Source organism: Tamandua tetradactyla, chromosome 10 (assembly GCF_023851605.1).
Source record: "Tamandua tetradactyla isolate mTamTet1 chromosome 10, mTamTet1.pri, whole genome shotgun sequence".
Taxonomy (NCBI): Eukaryota; Metazoa; Chordata; class Mammalia; order Pilosa; family Myrmecophagidae; genus Tamandua; species Tamandua tetradactyla.
In genome coordinates this window covers 52070672-52091530 of record NC_135336.1, presented here as the reverse complement: position 1 = coordinate 52091530, position 20859 = coordinate 52070672, and the positions used below count along the sequence as shown (strand labels likewise).

Sequence of the window (20859 nt, the reverse complement as noted above, 5' to 3'; positions counted from 1 at the left end):
CAGGTTGGGCTCCACGTCATTTGCACTGAAACAGATTCTCTTGGAGGTGGGGTCCAGGAATCTTCTCACTGTTCCAAGAATTTTTTTTTTTCCTATGCTAACATTTGGGAGTCTTCACTTTAAAGTAATTTAAAATGGTTTGGGAATTTTGAGGCTGTTATATGGGAATTTGGTATTGATTAGTTTGGCTAAGTTTATTTCTCTGGTACTGGGCACTGGAAAATGAAAGCACATCTGACCCTCTCACTCCTCATCAGTAAAACCTCATGTTCATTGAATTATTGCTTAAGGCAGCTCACCAGACCCACCTCAGCAAAGAAAGGTGATTCTTGATTTAGGAGGACAGGGAAAGAGTATTGGACTCCCAGCATGACTGCGCTTCAGGCTTCCTCCAGATCTCTGGCCGCGGAATCCCAGTTTACCAGGCTTTGAATTACAGCTGCTAGTTTTAGCAGTTCATTGTTGACTGTCAGTTCGGTAAATAATTTTGACTTGGTTAAGTATTGAATATCATTTCAGTTAGTAGTTGATTTTGACAGCTATGTTTAAGTACTATACACAACAGCTTTTAGGTATTATTTAAATAATGTATGTGGAGAAGAAATTTCCTAGTAATTTCAAGAAACTGCGTTTTAAGTATTAAAGTTGTTTTTGGTTCTGTGATATCAGTTTACTAAAAGAAAGCATATATTAAATTTTTAAATTCTCATGAAGAGAATATTTTAAATATAAAATATTTAAAGTTTAGAGCCTATAATTTTGAAATTACTAGGAAATTTAAGTTTCACATATAAAATTCAGATTTTTTTTTTAAATAGGGTAAAGTAAATAAACTAAAACTTGTATTGTCTTAGGTAAGCACATGTCCCCCCCTTTTTTCTTTTTAAGTCTTGATAATTGGTGTATATTTAAAAGGGCAAATGGCTTAGTTTAGACAGGTTAATAAAACATGTGCCCTTTAACACTTTAGTATTAAAAATACATTTACTATGATATTAAACATTTTTGTGATGACCAATAAGACAATTTTCAAAATTTAGACCAGTTTTTACCAAATATTTGAAGTAAATTAAAAAGAAAAATCTCACCAAAAGCTATAGTAAATGATTTTATCTTCTAATTAAAAATAATAAAATCTGTATAATTGTTTTTACGTATAGTTGACTATGCAGATTTCCTTTTTAATATCCATAAAACCTTAAAGAAAATTTTTTTTGGCAAAAATTTTTTAGCTTGTTTTCCATACATTAACACATGCTTCTGGTGTAATTTATATAGGGAGCTACTTTTTTACTGGTTTCAAACAAACAGATAACAACAAAAGTTCTATCTTATAGTTTTTTAAATTTTTCACAAGGTCATATTTATCATAATGAGAAACTGTTCTGTCACATCTCTCTTGTGCTTTCTTTTATTTGCCAGCTTTGTGGCTTTTCTTTACATAGAAGAGTTAAAATCTTTCCCTGTTGTGAGACAGAATATTCTAGATTTTATAATTTGAAAGGAAATAAATCTTAATGCTAAATAGTTTGATCATATTTTCCTAAAAGTGAATTAGATACTTTTGCTATAAAAAGTTATTCTTTTTAGGCTGCTATTTATAGAATTATCTTTGAAGAATGTCACATGTCTTTGGTTGACTTTTTTAGTATGAGTTAAATCAGATTTCTCCAGAATAGAGTACAGTCATATGTATTACCTGCATATGATGGGTAGTTATGTCTTTGGCTAAAATGCAGAAAACCTTTTCAGATTTTCTATATACATGTCTATTTTCTCAATTATTTGAAATATTTAGGTATCTTACTTTTCTCTGAGTATTGTTTGGATCATAAACCTTTTATAGAAAAAGCTAGGTCCCATGCATATATATATATATATATACATACACACATATATATATGCATATATATATATAATATGAAATTAATATTTTTTCTCTAACCAGTTTGTAAAATTAAATGTTTTAATTTTATTTTTAAAGTTATATATTTGACATTTTTTTGTTTTCTTTTATTAGTTAGAGAAAAGGTTAAAAAATAAAGGACAGTGTTATGTTCTTAATGCTATTCAATTATGGTGACTCAATTTGCAATCAAGCAATAATGTAGAAAATAGACTATATTGGCATGAAATATAACCTTTTAAAAAGTGGGAGGTTAGCTCATCAGTAGCTGAAAGGGACTAATTATAATACATCAAACTAAGCTTACATCTGTAATGTTTAATGCTTTAAACATGACCATATAATTGTTTTAGTCTAAGGATGCATATGTTTACTTGCAGGCATATAATATTTTTACTCAGATACTGTGGGAGATTTATCTAGTTAGAAATTTAAACTATGTCAACTTTATCTATTATTTAATCATAGTATTAGTTGAATATGCTGAAAAAATCGTATCTTTTAATTTCATATAAACCATTTTATTTTACTTGAAAATATCCACAAGCTTGAAAAAACGTGGTAACAGTGACTTTTGTCCCCCCAAACTACTAAAAGGCATATTACAGTGTACTGAAATTTAGTAGACTTTTCTCTGTGGTTGAGAAGTCCTTCTTGATGAAAAGTTGCTTTGTTGCATTGATAGAGGATAAAAAGCCCTAGGGCCTGATTAGCACAGAGATGGTGGTAAGATGACCTTAGTTTACTATACTTGAATAAAATTCTGCCTTATCTTGTTTCTCATTGTTGTGGACATCATGTGCATTTCTTTGCTTATTCATTTCTTTAGAATTGTTTTGGTGATATTTTGGGGAAAACTGCAACCTGTTGAATGTATGTTTTAGGTTTAAAATATTAAAGCTTTATAAGAAAAACAAAAATAAAAAATCCTCTCATCATTTATTCAGATATAAGCATTGTTCTAAAAAGGTCTTGCATTTTCTTAATAACTCATGTATTTTGATGTGGGATTTCACCAATAACGTTTACCTATATATATTTTTCTCTTCTTCCATGTTTTCATAGGTGCTTTTTCCACCTTTTGACTTTTTTCTGTAACACTCTTTAATCTAGCCTAAAATTCAGGCAGCACTCAAAACCACTTTTGGAAGGCAAAAAAGCCTTCTCTAAATATCTCACTCAGCTACTTTATAATCGGTATTAAAAATAAATGAATATAATTAATGCAATTTTTTTATAATACTGGTGTGCTGCTAGGATTTTAGAGATTAGCAGTTATATAGGTTAAAATGAATTATTTCAGCTAAGATTTAAGATGTATGTAAGGGGTATGGTTGAGGAAGTTTTTACATGTTAAAGGACATATTTTATCATTTAGGAAAATTTAGCTTTCTTAATATTGCTTTAAGGTTTTGGAGAATATGTATTATTTTGGATGTTGGAATACTGTTACTATTCATGGATTAATATTCATATTGATTCTCTAATAATATTTTGGTCAATGACAAGGTTAATCTGAAAAAACTAAGAAGAGCATGTCAAATTCTTCTACCATACATTTTTGTTGTCAGAACACTAAAATGTAATTAGAGTTCAGAATTTAAAACACTATTATATCACCTATCAGAATTAAGATAATTTGAAATAGATTACCTAGCATTTAGTGTCATTAATTTACTTAGTCATTGATTCACAAAAAGTTATTAAACATACACAATTTGCAAATTTTGTGGTGGGCACTCAAAAATTCAAGACAATTTAGACAGTGCCTTCCCTCAAGTAGCCATCAAGCTAGTGGAAAAAATAAGTGCACAAAGTTTTATAATTTAATGTGATAAATAATGTAGTCAAGGGCCTTTGCAGCCTCAGACTAGAGGCTAATTGCCTGTCTTAGTAGTGGAGGGGTCCTGAAATGGGTTTGTGATGGAGGTAATTTGTGAGCTGAGTCTTGGAGAACATTAGAATTTCTCTTGGGGGCTAAAATTATAGGAGAGGGATAACATACATGAAGGGTTACGAGGCAGCATGGCATGACGTGAGAATGGCTTAAGGTAGATTCTACAAGGAAAGTTAGATTTTGAGAGCATCAGGAACTTTATGTTTGAGCTTATGCTTTACTTTTTGTAGGACTCATTTTTGATTTCTGCTTTTACCTAGGTATTCTATAAATACTACACTAATTAAATGTTTGAGGGACTTAAAATGACAGGAATTTTAAGGCTGTTGTCAATATGAGTCAGCATATATGCACTGAGTGTGTACTCTGTTCCAGACATCTTGCCAGGTGTTTTCTTTGAAACTTTTCCAACTTACTTGCTCAGAGTTGCTCTCAAATTCACATCTAGCAGAAGCTCATGATGATGCCATGATATATGTTGGAGAAACCATAGTGATGGTCTTTAAGCTTAAGGATCAATATGAGGCATAAAGGCATTGTGGCTCCTTTGTGTCAAATGCACCTCTGAGATTGAAATTAGCACCCAAGCCTCATACTCATCAGCCCAGCTTCTCTCCATTAACCACAGTGAGAGATACGTGTGTAACCATGTAAGAGAAAAAAGTAGTTCTAAGTAATGCAAGGGAAACTCAAACATTCTTCATGCTGTCTCGACATTCACTGACTTTCTACTAGTTAAGTCATTTTCTTTTTTTTGAATGAAGATAGGTTTAAATGATTCTAGGATTTCCTTCCCAAATTAGTACATCTTAAGAGAAATGTATTTGAAAATAATACGTCACCACAATTTCTGGGGTTACTATTAAGTGGTATTAATTATATTTCCTGATACTTTCATGCTGATTCTTTTTACAGACAAATTGATGGTCAACAAGAGAGGCCTTCAGTCACATATGCAACGTATCGAGGCTCCAGACAAATTAAGAAATATTTAAAGAAACAGAGCACGTTAGAAACTGTGAATCCTTTGGACAGAGAAAATGAAACTTCTGACTCCAATACAAGCACACATATTGATGTTGGAAGTGAGGCTGAGTCTGGGATAGCTCCATCATTGTCATCAGCTGGTGCAGAAATATCCACAAAAGGACAGTTGCTCAGAGTCCCCCTAAGAGACTCTGATTTTAGCAAAAAAAATCTCAACACAGAAAGAGATCTGACAAACAACCCGGAACTGCAAAATAATGCTTCTTCTAAGGCTGTTTTAAATAGAAATGTCCCTGGGGAACCTGAGGGAAGTAGGTCAGCTTCTTCTTCTGTGATTGACCCCAACTCGAATGTCAGGAAATCTGTCTCAGAGCACCATTTAGGTTGTGCATCAGTATCTCAGACTGACAGAAATTTGGGATGTTCATCATTGTTTAGAGGAAGTCATAACAGAGTTCTTGGCAGTCCAGATTTTCAGAGGAAAGCGACAACAGAAAATACGATAAAAGAAAAGAGTGCGAGAACAGTGGTGCAAAGAGGAAAGTATCTTGAGCCTCAGAACCCTGCCAGTTCTGACTTCTCTTGTGATAAAACTGATGGCAGTGACACTACCAAACAGGAAAGTACAGGTTTTCCAAGTCCAAATAAATCTATTACACATCAAGATCTGCATTTGCTGGAGAGTAACTGTTATGGCAACCAACCCATAGATAACACTTCACAGTTGGTTGTCAATCACTCCAGCACCATGGCTCTTCAGAGACATGCTGTGACAGACACAGAACTTGTAAATGAAGGAAGTAGGTCAGCTGCCATGGACCCACAAGAAACTGCTACAGAAATCAGGCAAGAAACAGAAAGGGCCTCAGTTGGTGAACCCATAGCTTCCAGTCAGGCTCCAAAAAATAGAATTGACCCATTATCCAAAGGCACTGACCAATTGTTTGTAACAGAAACCAAAAAGCTTGATTTTAGGCTGTGTGACAAAACTCCTCACACTATTAGAATAAATCAAAAGGACTCTGCCTTTATAAAATGTGTTAAGGAATTGGGAGTTGTAGCATGCTTAGAAAATGAAATAGCATCTGAAGTAGATTTTGAAGTTAATAAAAGAGGCATATCAGAATCTCCTCTTGACTCTGAGAGTCCTCAACAAGCCAGAGTACCACTGGATGCTAAAAAATCTCTTACCATTGACTATAAAAAAACAAATTTCAATCCTTTATCTCCTATCTTTGATTCTGAAGTTGGCATAATTAGCAAGTTGGATATTCCTACTTTAAAAAATGAGGGTTCTTCTGTCCTCATTGAAGCTGGGGTTGCCAGCATTGCTGATTTTTCCTGTCAATCTAATAAATGTCAAGAAGAAAATGTGACAAATTGTGTTGAGGCAGCAAAAAGCAAGAGTTCTTCTCCTTCCCTTTTCCTTGTGTATGCACCTGCAATTCTTGATTCTAAGGAAGCTCTTCCTAATAGTGAAGAATGCCAAGATTCACTAGATCTTGAAGCAAGTGATACCCAGATAACAGGGATGAACCCACTGGGCTGTGAGTCTGGAAGCCTCTCTAAGGACCACAGTTCAGTGTCATCTCAGGACCCTAATAAAACAGAGTTAGCCCCTTCAAATACTAAAGCAAATAAGAACACTGTAGAGAAGTCGTATTCTCTTTCCTTGGAAACCAAAACTCACAACATTGCTAAAATATTGTCAAAATCTGAAGTTGATGGTCAGGACGGTGGTCCTGTTGAGTCACATTTTGGAAGAATTAAAAGTCTAGCCTCCTCCAAGACTTCTGTTTCTTCTACATCCAAAATTACAGCTGTACCAGTAGAGCCTATTTTATCAGAATTAGCTGGTCTAGAGGCTGAACAGGACAAAAATCTTCAGTCCACAGATGATACAGAGACTAAAGAAAAATGTTCAGGTTTTGACTTTAAAGAGGATTGCCAAGTTAAAACTTCTACTTCTGCCTCTGAATATTATGTTACACAGAAAAAGGAGGTAAAAGCATTAGGTGATCTTCCTGCTCTTCTCAAAAGTAATTCATCTGGGATTTTATCTCCTGTTCATGATGAAAAAGTCACTAGGCAAATGGCACAGAACTGTGAAGCCAACCCTAGGATAATTCATCAACCTTCAGATATTATTAGGCCCAAAAAAGCATCTGATCTCTCAGAAATGGCAGAACTCAGTTTAAATCATGCCTTCCCCACATTCCAAGAAACGGACAGTCCAAAATTAAATCCACCTTTAGTAAGTTCTGATGTCAGTTTGGAAAAAATTGCTTTTTTACCTGAGGATTCAAGCTCTCCTAATATTCCTTCTGTGTTGAGGCCAGAAGAGATTGCCTCATCTCACAAAAAGAAAGAGAATGCCCATTTTCTAAATGGTGGAACTGATAGCATGTCTGCTTCCTCTCATAACTCTGAAGAAGTTAGCATGGCTACAAGTTCACATAATCCCAAAGATAATTTTGATTCTGTGAAAGTTGCTGTAGACCTTGCACAGGATGGGGCCTCCTTAACGAACCTCCTGTCCTCTAATAGCTCTTATTTGAAATTTGAAACACTTATCCCGACAGGGGTAGATGTGACCCCACCTCAGGAACATTTTGGGGTTCATGTTGGGAAGGAATCTCTTGATATCCCAACTGCTGCTCAATTTAATCCCTTGGAAGCAGAGGCTGGAGCAGTTGCTGAAGCTCTAGTGTCAGTTAACAGCTCAAGCCAGCAGTGTTCTGAAGCATCTGTTGAGCATATAGAAGCAAGGAGAAAAGCACATGACCAACTTTTGGACCCCAAAAGTGGTTTACTTACAAAGGCTGGCACATTGATTGATGAAATTTTTAACTCTATCAGGGAAGAACTAAAATCCAGACACACAGTTGGTACCCACCAGGGGCATAGAGCCATAGATGATAGAATGAATCCAGGGACCCTGAAAGAAGACATCCCTGAGAAAAACCCTTCCGAAGAAGTGACACTAACAGGGATCCCACTGACGGATCATTTGGAAGAACAGAATGTGGAAAATATGTCAGAAGTCAAAGGGGAAGCAAAGTCCTGTGCTTCACCTGCAGTTGGTGAGAAGAGTCTCCTTTTTGATTCTGATAGAATGAATGAGTCTTGTTTGTTAGAAGTTCGAGCTAGGGAATTAGTCAATGAGATTATTTATTCAGCCCAGGAAAATTTGTTATTTGATAATTTTGAAGATACTCAGGATACCTTGGATTCTGAGCTTCAGGCTACCACTTCAAAAATTCTGAACAGGGATAGTGTTAAGCCACGTGATGTAGTTAGGGAATTCTTGGCATCAGAGCTGGCAGTAAATCAAAGCACACATGAAATCAGTGAAAATAAAGTATTAAGTAGATTCTTCTCTGTAAGTAACTCACTTAGTGACACAGAGTCAATTAAGGGAAGAGAAATCGTTCTCTACCAAAAATCTCCATTTTCTGGAAATGGAGCTGGGCAGTCTGAAAGTATAAATTTGCAGGAATCAGATACTGTTTTATTAGCTGAAGACATGCCCCATAAAGGGTTAGATGATGGGGTAAAAACGCACTTACTTCTCAAAGAGGACTATAAAGAGAAAATGGATGTAGAGTGTGTGGATAATCACAAAACTGGGACAGAGGATACCAAAACTCTTGTATTAAACTTTAAATGGCCTCCATTTGTGAATGATGACATCCATGTACCTGGCACATCCAAAAGCAGCTTGTCTGATAGTCTTGTTTGTATAGCAGAAAAAAGTTTGCCAGGACATGGTAGTAAAAGCACACCCCTTGCAATGGCAGAAGTAGGAAAAGTACACAAAAAGGATACTGAAGTAAATATAGGAAAAATTGAGCTTGTACCCTCCACGTTGGAAATGGGGAAAACAAACAAAAAGGATGCGGAATTGAATATTACTAAATTTGAAGCTGTTCCTGCTATGTTAGAAATGGGAATAACACATAAAAAAGATGCTGAATTGAATATTACAAAAACTGAGCCAAGAGCTGATATTTTTAAAATGGGAGAAGTGTGCCAAATAAATCCTGAGAAACATATTAAAAAAACTGAGGAATTCCCTGCCACTTTAGAAATTGAAAAAGTTTGTAAAATTAGGGATACTGAAGGGAAGTTTGACAAGACTCAGTTGACACCTGATACATCAGAAGTGAAAAATATCCACCAAAAAGATGCTGAGATTACTGGAAAGACTGAAGTTATAGGTGTTACATTAGAAGTGGGAAATATTTGGCAAAAGGATGCTGAAGGGGATACTGGCAATACCGAGGTGACACCTTTTACATTAGAAATGGAAAATATTTGCCAAATGGATGCTGAAGGGAATATTGGCAAAACAGAGGTGACACCTGTTAGCACAGAAATGGGATTGTTCTACCAAAAAGATGGTGAGGGGATTGCTGAAAACACTGAAATGACATCTGTTATGTTAAAAATGGAAAATATGTACTCAGGTGCTGCTGAAGGGGATATTGGCAAAACACAGGTAACACCTGTTAGCAAAGAAGTGGAAAATACCTACCGAAAAGATGCTGAAGGGGTTACTGGAAAGACTGAGGGACGTATGTTGGAAATAGAAAATACTTCCCCAAAGGATACTGAAGGGGTTGTTAGGAACACTCAAATGATGCCTTTTGCGTTAGAGGTGAAAGAAGCACACAAGAAGGTGGCCCCTGCTTTCTTAAAAATGGAAAAAGCATGCAAGAGCAATGCCCAAGAGACTATTGGAGCAGTCGCGTCCGTACCCTCCAGGGTGGAAGTGGAGGGAACAACCCCAGATGATTCAGACAGGAATACTGGGAAACAAGAAGGATTATCCACTATATTAAACATTGAGAAGACATATGGAACAGGTCTGGAATCGATTATTACAAAATCAGAGTCCATGCCGCCCGTATCTGAGGCTGACAAAGCGCTCCAAGAGTATGCTGAAGGGACTGAGGAAGAAACGCAGGAAGATCCCACTGAAATAAAAGAAGGCTTGATAGCATGTGACAGAACTGCATCATATTTCAGGGACTATGAATCACCTACATTAAGTAAGGATTATGAAGGCTACCCAGCCTTAGCATTGCCAGATTTTCAACCTGAGGATACTGTGGTAAGACTGGACAAAAAAATGTCTGTTACTGCAGTATATAACAAAAAGAGAGATCTGGATTATAGCAGTGAAAAAGAACAATCTAACTTAGCTTTTGTCTCTCAGGAGGGAAAAGAAAATTCTTCCTTTACTATATTATACGAGGAGCCCCTTCAAGAGGAGGACAAGTATGCTTCTGCAGAAGTGAGAACGACACGGTCTCTCTTGTTTCCGGATATGTCCACTGACATCCCGCCTGTTGTAGCCTGTGAAAGGTCTGAGAGTAGAACTGACCTTGTCCATCATTTTGAAAAGGATAACAAATTAGGTGAGACATTTGATAGTGATAGTTCAGAAATGTTCTTATCCGTGGAGGCCAAAAGATACAAAATTTATCCCTTAGCTCTGTCTCCCATCTATGAGGATGACAGTTCTCAGGAGGACATCCTATCCAGTGAGGTCTCACCTGGCCACCATGGCTCCACAAAATCCAGAGAGAGTACAAACCAGCCTTCCTCTGTTTTATCACTTCTGCAGTCAGTATCCGAACGCTTAAAGATGAATTTTGATGAAGATGATGGGCAGGAGGTAGGGGAAGAGGATGAAGAGGAAGAATCATTGCATACAGAGTATCTGAGAGCTCGAACGAGGGAACACATTTCCTTCCAGCTGCCAGATCCTTCGATCACGTCTTATCCTGATGATGACCAGGAAAGGACTGGAATGTCTAAGAATTCATATGTAATGTCAAACGAACCTACTACCTCCAATCTGCAAATTGGTCTGTGGCCAGAAAAGGCCTCTTTTCTACAAAAATCTGACCTTACTTCTAAGCTACATTCTTCTTTAAAGAGTGCATATCATCAGTATTTGCAGACCTCCAAAACCCATTCCACAGAAAAAGGACCCAGATTTGGTGGGATTTTTCAGGAACCAGTTTCAAAGTGTTTCCATGCTCAAGACACCTCTACCAGATTAAGCCCATTCACAGAGGTAAATTATTTTGCTTATTAACCAGTGAAGTAGAGCTTTGGATCATAAAATGATTTAAAAGCTTATCAAGAAAATTAGTGTTTTGAGGTTGTTGTGTAAAGTTTGTTTAAAAAAATAGGTTACTTTATTCCTTGGTTGAAGTGTATTATAGCTCATATTTTAGCTGGAATATTACACTGAGAAAACAAAATTGATTGGTCAGAATTTAAAAGGCTTAGCAGAGAAACAACTTATTGCCCACCCTTTGCTGATATTTAATTTTCAACTTAAACATTCTGAATTTCTCAAGGAAAAGTGTCACTTTGTATTTAGCTTATGAGTCTTGGGTAAAATTTTTAAGTATTTGCTTGACAGTAGCCTCTCAGTAACTACTCCTGTTGTACTTTATACAAAGCAGTGCAACAGAGTCTGATTCAAAGAAAAAGATCTGGAAACATAGCTGGAAAAGGTTTTGAAATTCAGTTACATTTTTCTTTGATTTAGAAATGTTTAAATGTCTAACACTGAAAATGCATTGCATGTAGGATTTGCCTTTCTTGTATTCTCAAGATCATGGAACCTTCTCTCAGACTCTGAAGGTTTATATCTATAGATATAGAAACCAATAGTAATACTTGAATGTCAACCAATACCTTGAAAAGCAAAGTCATTTTAAAAGAAATGACAGGATTTAAAGAAACATTCCTTTAATGGCTCCCCATTCAAGTGGAAGCTCTTTGTTCTATCTTCTAAGTCTCCCTAAGTTCTATTTTGACACCCATCTCTCCCTAACGTGTGGCTACACATGCAGTGTTTGTTTCCTGCCACTGTACTTTTTCTCAAGATGCTTCTGTTCCTGGAATTTTCTTCTCTACTGCCTCAACCCCACCCTGCCCCATTTTTTTCACTTATTGAAATCCTGTTTTTCAAGGTTCCCTCAATACCACTTTATCAGACAAGCCTCTTCTGTGCCATCACCCAATGTCTATTTTGGCATCGTTTCTTTTGAGTCGCCATAGCCTGTGAATTTGTTTGTATTTTACCTGTGGTTTTACCCTAGTCCTTTGCTTTAAAGAGTTATGTGAGTGTGATTATCTCCCCCCCCCCCCCTTATAAACTATAACCTTCTTGAGGGCAGGGGCAATGCATTATTTTCCTTTAGATTTCCCTTTACGTATCTGCCCCTTGTAGCATCTGGGGAAGCACCTTGTACATAATGATCACTAAGTAAATGTGTGATAAATTAGATTTGTGACTGCTAAGAAGGTGAACGGTAGCTTTCCGCTGATGCCTCCTAAGGTTTACTTCTACTTTTATAATTTCAGAGTGTTGACAGACAAACTCTGAAGTGTAACCCAAGACCCGGAAAGGTAAGCAAAAGTATCTCAGGTAGACTTAGATAAAACGTGAAAACAGTTACTTTTAGACTTGGGAGTTTAAGATCAGTAATTTTAATTGACTTAGAAAACCATCATTTTGTTCAAGAATTTAGCATGTAGGGCAACATTGTCTTTTTCTGTTTTTGATATTTCTATTTCTATTTTCTAGAACATTTTGGGATTTTAAATGTGTTCTTAAAATTTTTGCGCTTACTCATTTTTTTATTGCAGATGGTCCTCTATGATCTCCATGGAAATAAACATAAACAGGAGATCTACCATAATATCTCTGATGCTACGTCATGGTCCTTTCCAAATGGAGTACTAGTAAAAGTTGTAAGGGGCTGGTAAGAAATCTCTTAAAATTTCATAGCATATTTTCTGAAATTGTGTCATCTTACTGTTTATTCTTTTTTAAAACATTAAAGTCACATCACTTTTCTTTTGGTTTTTGATATAATGTTTCGAAGCATTATTGGTGTTTTATAACTTAATTGTTCTCTTTATTTACTATGGGAGAAAATATAGGCTGTTTTTTAGTGCTTAGAGCCAGTATTAAGTAACAAGACCTAATATATGAAATCAGTTCTGTTCTGTAACTGCACTATTAGTTTGGCTTTGGCAACAGAGATGTTTTTCCATGATTTAATTTTGCTAACCTAGTATAAAGTCAAGTTGAAGGCTTCAGTTGAATAAAAATTATGGGACACTAAGGAATGTGAAGGCCATGTGATGTAGTCATTTTTATAGCTGATGTACTCAGAGAGTGAAGGATGCTTTTTTGTGGTCTAAAAATAAGAGAAAACTTCATTTGTTTTTATGGACCCTGATCTGCTGACAGGCTGGAGCTAAAATTTCTTTGTCCAGTTTTTAGATTATCAGTATTCATATTATTAGAGGCATGGTATAGTGTTATCTTCATAAAATAAAATGAGCCACTTGCGATACATTATTCAGAGACAGGAAAACTAGGACAAAAGTATAATTTGGAGTTGTGAACCTATGGTTTTTAATATAAATGCATAGCATTGTTTATGTAACACAAAGTGCATATATTTATAAATACATGCATAGATGTGTATCATGGTGATATTTTCAGGAAGGAGTTTTATTTCTAAGCACCATGCACTTTATTCTTCCTTTACTTACAGTATTTGCTATACTTAAATTACCATATAGCCCTGTTTTCAAAATGAGTTATATACTATTTATGGAATTTAGCCCTGCTTAAAAAAATTGTCACTAAGATTGTCTGTGACTTACTGTCATTAGTTTTATGCCTTAATTTCTTAGGAAAATAATTTGAATTGTTCATTGCTTTTTTTATATTTTTAGCTGGATTTTATATGAGAAACCACATTTCCAAGGTCAGAAATGTGTGTTGGAAGAAGGGGAAAAGGTGTTAAATCATGACTGGATTCTTCAGAACAGAAAGCATCCACAAAGAAACTTCGTATTGGGTTCTATCAAACGTGTCTTAAAGGTATCAAAACTATGATTTTTCCTTATTTTTAGTTTTATATTGTTTATTACGTAAAACTGTTCTGTAGTCTAGCAACATTTAGAAATGGTTGCTGGTTTTTGTGCTAATTTTATGAATCTTCATTATCATATTGATGATAATCTTTTTGTTAAAACGAATGATAATTTAAAATATTAGCTATATTTGGGCCTACTAAGTGTCCATAGTAAAATGGTAGATGATATACTATATATATATATATACACATACATATGTATATTTGTATATATATATATATATTTTAATATAGTATTAAACCATCCAGGAATATTTAGGAAGAGGACTGATATTTCCAAGTATATTTTTTCAAGTGCAGATTTCTGCCCTTCTGTGTGTGTGTATGCGTGTATGTTTGAGTGTGTTGAGTGTTTAGGGGAAATTAGGGAAGGAAGGATGGGGAAGAGAAGGGGGAGGTGTTGCTTTTATTAAAGAATCTAGATAGATCTCTGATATGCCTGCTTAGATAATATTATTTGATGCTAAGTCTTCCACTATAATAAAAAATTTGGATAGAACTGTATTGTGGTTTAGAGGAGGGAAGAATGAGTGTGAAGTTGCTTCGAGCTTAGGGGAGAGACAACTGAGCAGATGACCGTGGAGTGAGCCGTGCTGTGCGGGGTTCTGAGGCACACAGAGAAGAGGCACCACACCTGGAGGAGGTGTACCTAATTGGAATCTTAAAGAGACAAACAGGAGTTAGGAATTGTAGGTGATGTGAAGAGGTCCTGGCAGAGTCACTTGGATCAGGTACAGGGGTGAGTGTTTGGTGGGATTGCAAGGAGATTGCAATGGCTAGAACATGGAAGGCAGTGTCCATTCTCATTGAAAGAATTGTGCAGTTCAGTTCGGAAAGCAGTATTCGAGTTCTCACTTAATTACTTAACTCGGTAGAAATTCCTTGAGATGGCTAATTAAATTTTTAGTGAATCTTCTAAAATTTATATGATTTGTGGGTTTTGTGCCTTCCTTTGTATCAAGCAACATACATGGCCTAGTAGGGGGAAAAAAAAGGCAAACATTTCCTAACCCCCCAAAAAAAGTCAGGCCACGAAAACTCATTTTGGTGAGCAAAGTGCCAAACTTTTTTTGGGGGGGGGTTAAATGTTTTGTTTCATTAGAGATGTTAATTTACAGAAAAATCATGCAGAGAGTATAAAGTTCCCTTATACCTCTCCCCACACACATGCAGTTTTCCCTATTATTAAGATTTAGTATTAATGTGGTACTTTTGTTACAGTTGAGGAAACAATCATTATTGTAATTATGCTGTGAACTGTAGTCCATCGTTTATATAAGAATTTTGCTTATGTAAGGACTGTGCTTTACGGTCCTATGGTTTATTTTTTTAATTTTTATTTTAGTATTATATATATACAACCTAAAATTTCTCTTTCAAGCACAATGTAATGTGGTGGTAATTGCATTCACAACGCTCTATTTCATCACTACCATCCGTTATTAAAACTTTTCCGTCGCCTGAAAGAGAAGTAGCAAACTTTTGAATGGGTGGTTACACATCAGCTATTTGCTTAAAATACAAGAATGAAAAGGTAATGCTCGCATTTTTCCCCTTCTCCCATTGTTTGTCCTTAGAGTCATTTTCTTTGGTCATAATGTTAGTGCCCACATGTCGTGAACAAGCAAGCAACTTTTAGTGAGGAAGGAAAATAAAACTATTGAGCATGGAATGGAAAAAGCATTAGCATTGTTCTAAAAATTTTGCGAAGTAATAATCAGGCATGAAACTGCTTCCTTTCTCCAACCTTGTCAAAATTTTGCATTTTTGTAGTTTTGTGGCCATTCCAAATTCACCTAGGCCCGAGCCAGCTTTGTCTTGTTTTATCATTTTTATTTTATTTGCTCAAATCCAAGTAGTCAGAACCTTGATGTCCTTTAAAGATAATACTTTCATGATGTCGATGTCATTGTTGTAAGCAGATACCATCAGTCATCCAGCAATTTGGAATCCTCTTGTGCTGCCAGTAGAGAAGTGACTTAGGGCGAGGTACCAGTGCAGTGAATCTTGAGTAAAGTGCTTTCTTTTCTTATATTAGAAGAAATGAATATTACAATTTACTATGTTTATGCATTCAATAATATTTTTAAAGTTAGAACATTTTTTTCATATGCCCAGAGGTTACTTATTGCCTTCATTAGTAAGCCTAGGAGAGGGAAAGGTTTGTTGTTAGATCAGGGACTGAAGGTATCTGTTTTGTAAAGGTGGAGGTAAATAAATAGATATTTTTTTTCTTTTTTTGCATAGGTAGGCACTGGGAATTGAACCTGGATCTCTGGTATGGCATGTGAGAGTTCTGACACCAAGCCACTGCCACCAACTCACTGCCACACCACCGAATAAATGGATTTTTAAATTTTTTTGTTAACTATACTTCATTCCCATACTGTTTCTCCCAAATCTTCATGATTTTCATGTAGTGAAATGTTGGCTCAAAGTTACAGACTTGAATATCCCTCTTAGTTTCTTACATTGTTACTGAGTAAGTTTTTTTTCAGTGTCTACTTTCTCATCTGTAAAAAGAGAATCTTAGTAATACCTGCTTAGTTTGCCAGGGCTGCTATGACGAATAACACACCATGGGTTGGCCTAAACAACAAGAATATTGTCTCACAGTTTTGGAGGGAAAGTTCCACTATCAAGGTATCATCAGGCCATGCTTTCTCCTGGAGTCCACAGTATTCTGGTTTGGCTTGCTGCAGACCTTGGTGTTCCATGGCTTGTAGACGCATCTGCGCCTTCATCACACGTTGGCCTCTCTCTCTCCTCTGACTTCTGTGTCTAATTTCCTTTGTTTATGAGGATGTCAGCCATATTGGATTAAGGTGCATCCTAGTCTAGTTTGGCCTCATGGGTAACTGGTAGTATCTTCAAAGGTCCTGTTTACACGTGGGTTCACCCACAAGATTTGAACATGTCTTTTGTGAGGGGCATGATTCAGTCCCCAACACCTACCTGCCTTATAGAATTTTATATAAATTAAATGAAATAATGCAGAGACTTTCACACTTTTTTCTGGGATCCACAATAAGCAATATATTTCACTTCTTGTCTTGGTATACATTGTCCATATTTTCATATGTATATATGAAAACTTAACAGAATCTCTTCTTAGGTTTTGTGATGTACTCTGATATTTTCTTTTCTATTCTTTAGTATTTCACTTAATGCAACACACTATAGGATTTAGGGAGCTATTAATGATTTGTACTAACTGTTTGAAAAGTATTAAAGGGCAATGCATGGAAAACACCTAGTACCAAACCAAACACAAAAAACTTGAATAATCATGTTTTCAGAACATTAGTAGTCACATTAGTTATCACACTTAAGAGGGAATTATTTTTCTTAAAACAATATTAATGTAAAAATTACAGTTAGATATGGTTGATTTAAGAATGTCAACTATAGACTTCTGTCTTTTAAAATTTAGCTAGCTCAGAAATGTCTTCATTCCAAAACCACTTTATACATGGAATATAATAAGAATATGTAGACATAGTGATTCTTGGCATTGGCTGTGATCCTTATGGTTTTGATGACATGTTGAGTCATTAAAACATTGCTTTAGAAGTTTGCTTGTGTAAAGTGTTTTTTATCTTTTATGGTACTTTCTATTTTTCTCGAGTTTTTATATTCCTCTTTTCATACACGTATTTTCTATACAAGCAGTATTTACCTATTTGCATATATCTCTGGAAAACAGATTCAGTAAAACTTACATAGTGCTGTATTTTTTTTCCAGATTTTCTTTTCTGTTACCTGTTGTACCTCTCCGTATTCTTTTGTGACTTTCTTACATAATTACAGATATTATCTTTTCGGGTATTGCCCCCAGGAAAGACTCTTTAATGATGTTACTTCTCTTTTATGAGAGTCTTATACAGTTCTATACCACTTGTCAAATCTTTTTGTTTCTCCACCTCCCAGTAATTTTGAATAACTAGCTGCCAAAGCCATTTGCTGTGCCTCATTAAGGGCAAAATATTTCATATCTCATCTTCTTCCTCACAGTCATCTTTTCAGCAGAGTAAATACTACTACTTTAATTAATAGTTAATATAAGATATCTTTAACTTATCCTTATCTGTTCCTACCTGCAGTGCTTTACTGTTTTTTTGTATGTCATTTTAGTTAATCCAGTGCATTCAGTTTTATTTTAAGGAAGATTCCATATGTTTTGACTTTCTTTTTTTTATTATTTCTTTTATTGAGTAAGTGGGATGTCATCTCTCTAATTCTTCAAAATATTCTTTGTTGTGGTCTTTTCATAGAATACTACTTTTTTCTTTTAATGTAACATACTTTTCCTATCAATCTTGTAACACAGACAATTGAAACCTGTGATTTGTTGCCCAGTTGTTGCATCTTGCCTTCTTGAAGATGGAGAACAAAATTTGGACTTTACTCATAAAGGCAGAGAATCTTGCTGCCTGCTGTCTTTCGGCTTACCTTTGGGCTTAGCACAATGCCTGGCACATAGTCAACTCTCACAAATATTTGCTGAGTGAAAGATTGAATAGAAGACATTAAACTATTAAATGTGTTTTTCATGTCCTATGATGAAGGTCAGCTATCCAGTTTTTATTTGTTGGTTCATTTAAAGATTTACATATTTTACTGGATACTAGTCTATGAGCCAGATGCTAATCTAATGCCAAGAATCCAGCAATGAACAAAAGGAAGTCCTTATTCCTATTAAGACAAAATAAACAAATTTATGGCATCAAGAAGTGATAAAGTGCATTGGGAAAAAAGTAAAGTATGAGAGGATAAAGAATGACAGAGGGTATTGTTTTGATAGGTTTGCCAGGAAAGGCTTCTCTGAGTTGAAGTGGAGAAGTTGATGAAGATAGGGAGCAGGTGGTATACCTATGGAGGACCAGCAGGTACGCAGCTCTGAGATGGAGTTGTGCCTGCCATGTTTGAGGACGTGCAAAGAGGTTAGTTTGGCAGGAGCAGAACCAGCAAGAGGAAAGGTGAGGTCCAAGAGACAGCCAGAGACCAGACGTGCCCGGCCTTGTAACCAAGATAAGAACTTCAGAAATTATTCTGCAGAAGATGGAAAGCCATTGGAGGCTATTGAAAGTGCCCCTGTGAAACAAAGTACATATGGTTTAAGTGGGAGCCATTCATTCATGCGCTGTTTATGAGCTCTGCTATGTGTTTGGGGGTCTATAGAAACATACAAAGCAGTGGAGAAACAGGCAAAGTCCCTTCCCTCAGGAAGCTCACCGTCTAGTGTGGGAGGCATAAATGAACAAAGGAAATATAGTATGTGAGAAGGCAGTCATGGACACTACACCTTACCTTTATAATTTGATTTCACCTACTTTTCTTTTTTTTTTTTTTTTCTGTCTGCAAAGTCAGCTGAGTTTGTATCCATGCTCTCTCTCTGCCCTTTATCTTTCTTGAACTCTGTAGCATTATCTTCCACAGAAGCACATAACTTCCTGCTGAATGTGTGGTCATTTCCTCAGTATATGACATTCAATCTTCTGAAAATAAATAGTTTATATATTTGTGTATAAATTACAGAGGATAATAAAGTGAACATGCATGAATTCAAAACCAAGAGTAAGAAATAGCCCATTACCAGTACAATCTCCTTTTCCCTGCCTCTGCCCCCCACCAGACCACCATTATCTTGACTTTTGGTTAACTGGCTTTTGCTTGTGATTCATTACATAGGTTATCATCTAGATTTTCCTGCTTTTGAACTTTATATAAATGGAATTTGTCTTCTACAACTTGGTCTTTTGCTGAGCTTTGTTTCTGAGGCTCTGCCATGGTTCTTTTTTTTTAACTCAGTCACTTCATTTATTAGCCATCCTATATAAATGATAAAATCACTCACTCTATGTGGCCTAGCCTATATTCCATTTTCTGTTTTTCTTATTTGGAGATCCAAGAACGAATGTCCTGAGAAGGAATGACGGATAAAGTTTGATTGAACAACCAACTGGGTTTTTCATCATAGCTGAAGCTATTTTATAATGTAGAAATTCCTTTTTGCTATTTTAAGTAATGAAAGTCCATTGCCTTTTATCTGAAGTTAATTTATTTTTGCTACTACCTAGTATTTGATTCTATCAAAATATCGTAATCTTTCTCTTCTGAAAAAAGATATTTGTTTTTTTATTGGTTAATTAAAGGAAATGCTGCTGTGAATGTCCCTTGCATATGTTTCCTGGTTCTCATGTACTAGAGTTTCTCCAGCTCAGTGATTCCCAAAATTTAGCATGCATCAGAATCACTAGGAGGTGTTAGATGGTTAAAACACAGCTTGCTGGCCCCACCCCACCGCTTCTGATTTATAGTGCATCTGGGGTAAAGCCTGAGAGTTTGCTTTTCTAACAGTATCCAGGGTGATGCTGTTGTGTTGCTCAGGAGAAACAGTGCATTTAAGTGTGTATTTGAAGTAGAATTGCCAGATATTAGGGTATGTGCATCCTCAGGTTTTCTGAAGTGGTTGTCCGTGTCCTCCCAACCCTTCTCCATCAACATCAAATCCATATTCTCATCAATACTTAATTTATCTAACTTTAAAATTTTTGGCACTCTTGGAGGTGTAAAATGGTATCTTACTGTGGTTTTAATTTGCATCACCCTTATTATTTATTAATGAGGTTGAACATTTAATGGACATTCTTGTTTTCTCTTTGAAATGCTTATTGATGTCCTTTGCCTGCTTTTCTTTTGCTGTGCAATTTGCTTTTACTTTAGCAGAATATCAGCCTAAGAAAAGATTAGTGCTTTTATTTCTTTTATGCATAAAAAATTAAGATACAGGGAAGTTAAGACTGGAAAATTTCTATAGTGAATGGGAGAAGAAAGTAACACCTTGTCTTTGTCTCCTTCTCATTACTTTTATGGTCTAGTTTTGAAGATTTAGTCAGGACAGATTTTGAAGCATAGCATTATTTTAGCATGGTCCATCAGAATTTTATGACATAAAACTAGCCTTAAAAGAAAAGACTGTTTCTGTGAATAGCCAACATGAAGAAAATGGGAGTTATTAGTGAAATCTTTTCGGTCAACTAGGGCAGAAATTGGGCTTCTGGTAAAAATACCTCAAGAACATA

At 35.7% G+C, this 20859-nt stretch overlaps 1 protein-coding gene across 2 annotated transcripts in view; it reads left to right on the top strand.

Annotated features, from left to right (window-relative positions):
- Positions 1-20859, top strand: part of CRYBG3 (crystallin beta-gamma domain containing 3) — a 130981-nt gene that overhangs the window by 53297 nt on the left and 56825 nt on the right. For both annotated transcript variants that reach the window (XM_077118641.1, XM_077118642.1), the window contains 4 exons: positions 4719-10878; positions 12183-12227; positions 12468-12583; positions 13572-13719. In XM_077118641.1, coding sequence (XP_076974756.1) covers positions 4719-10878; positions 12183-12227; positions 12468-12583; positions 13572-13719 — 6469 coding nt within the window. The remainder of the gene's footprint in view (positions 1-4718; positions 10879-12182; positions 12228-12467; positions 12584-13571; positions 13720-20859) is intronic.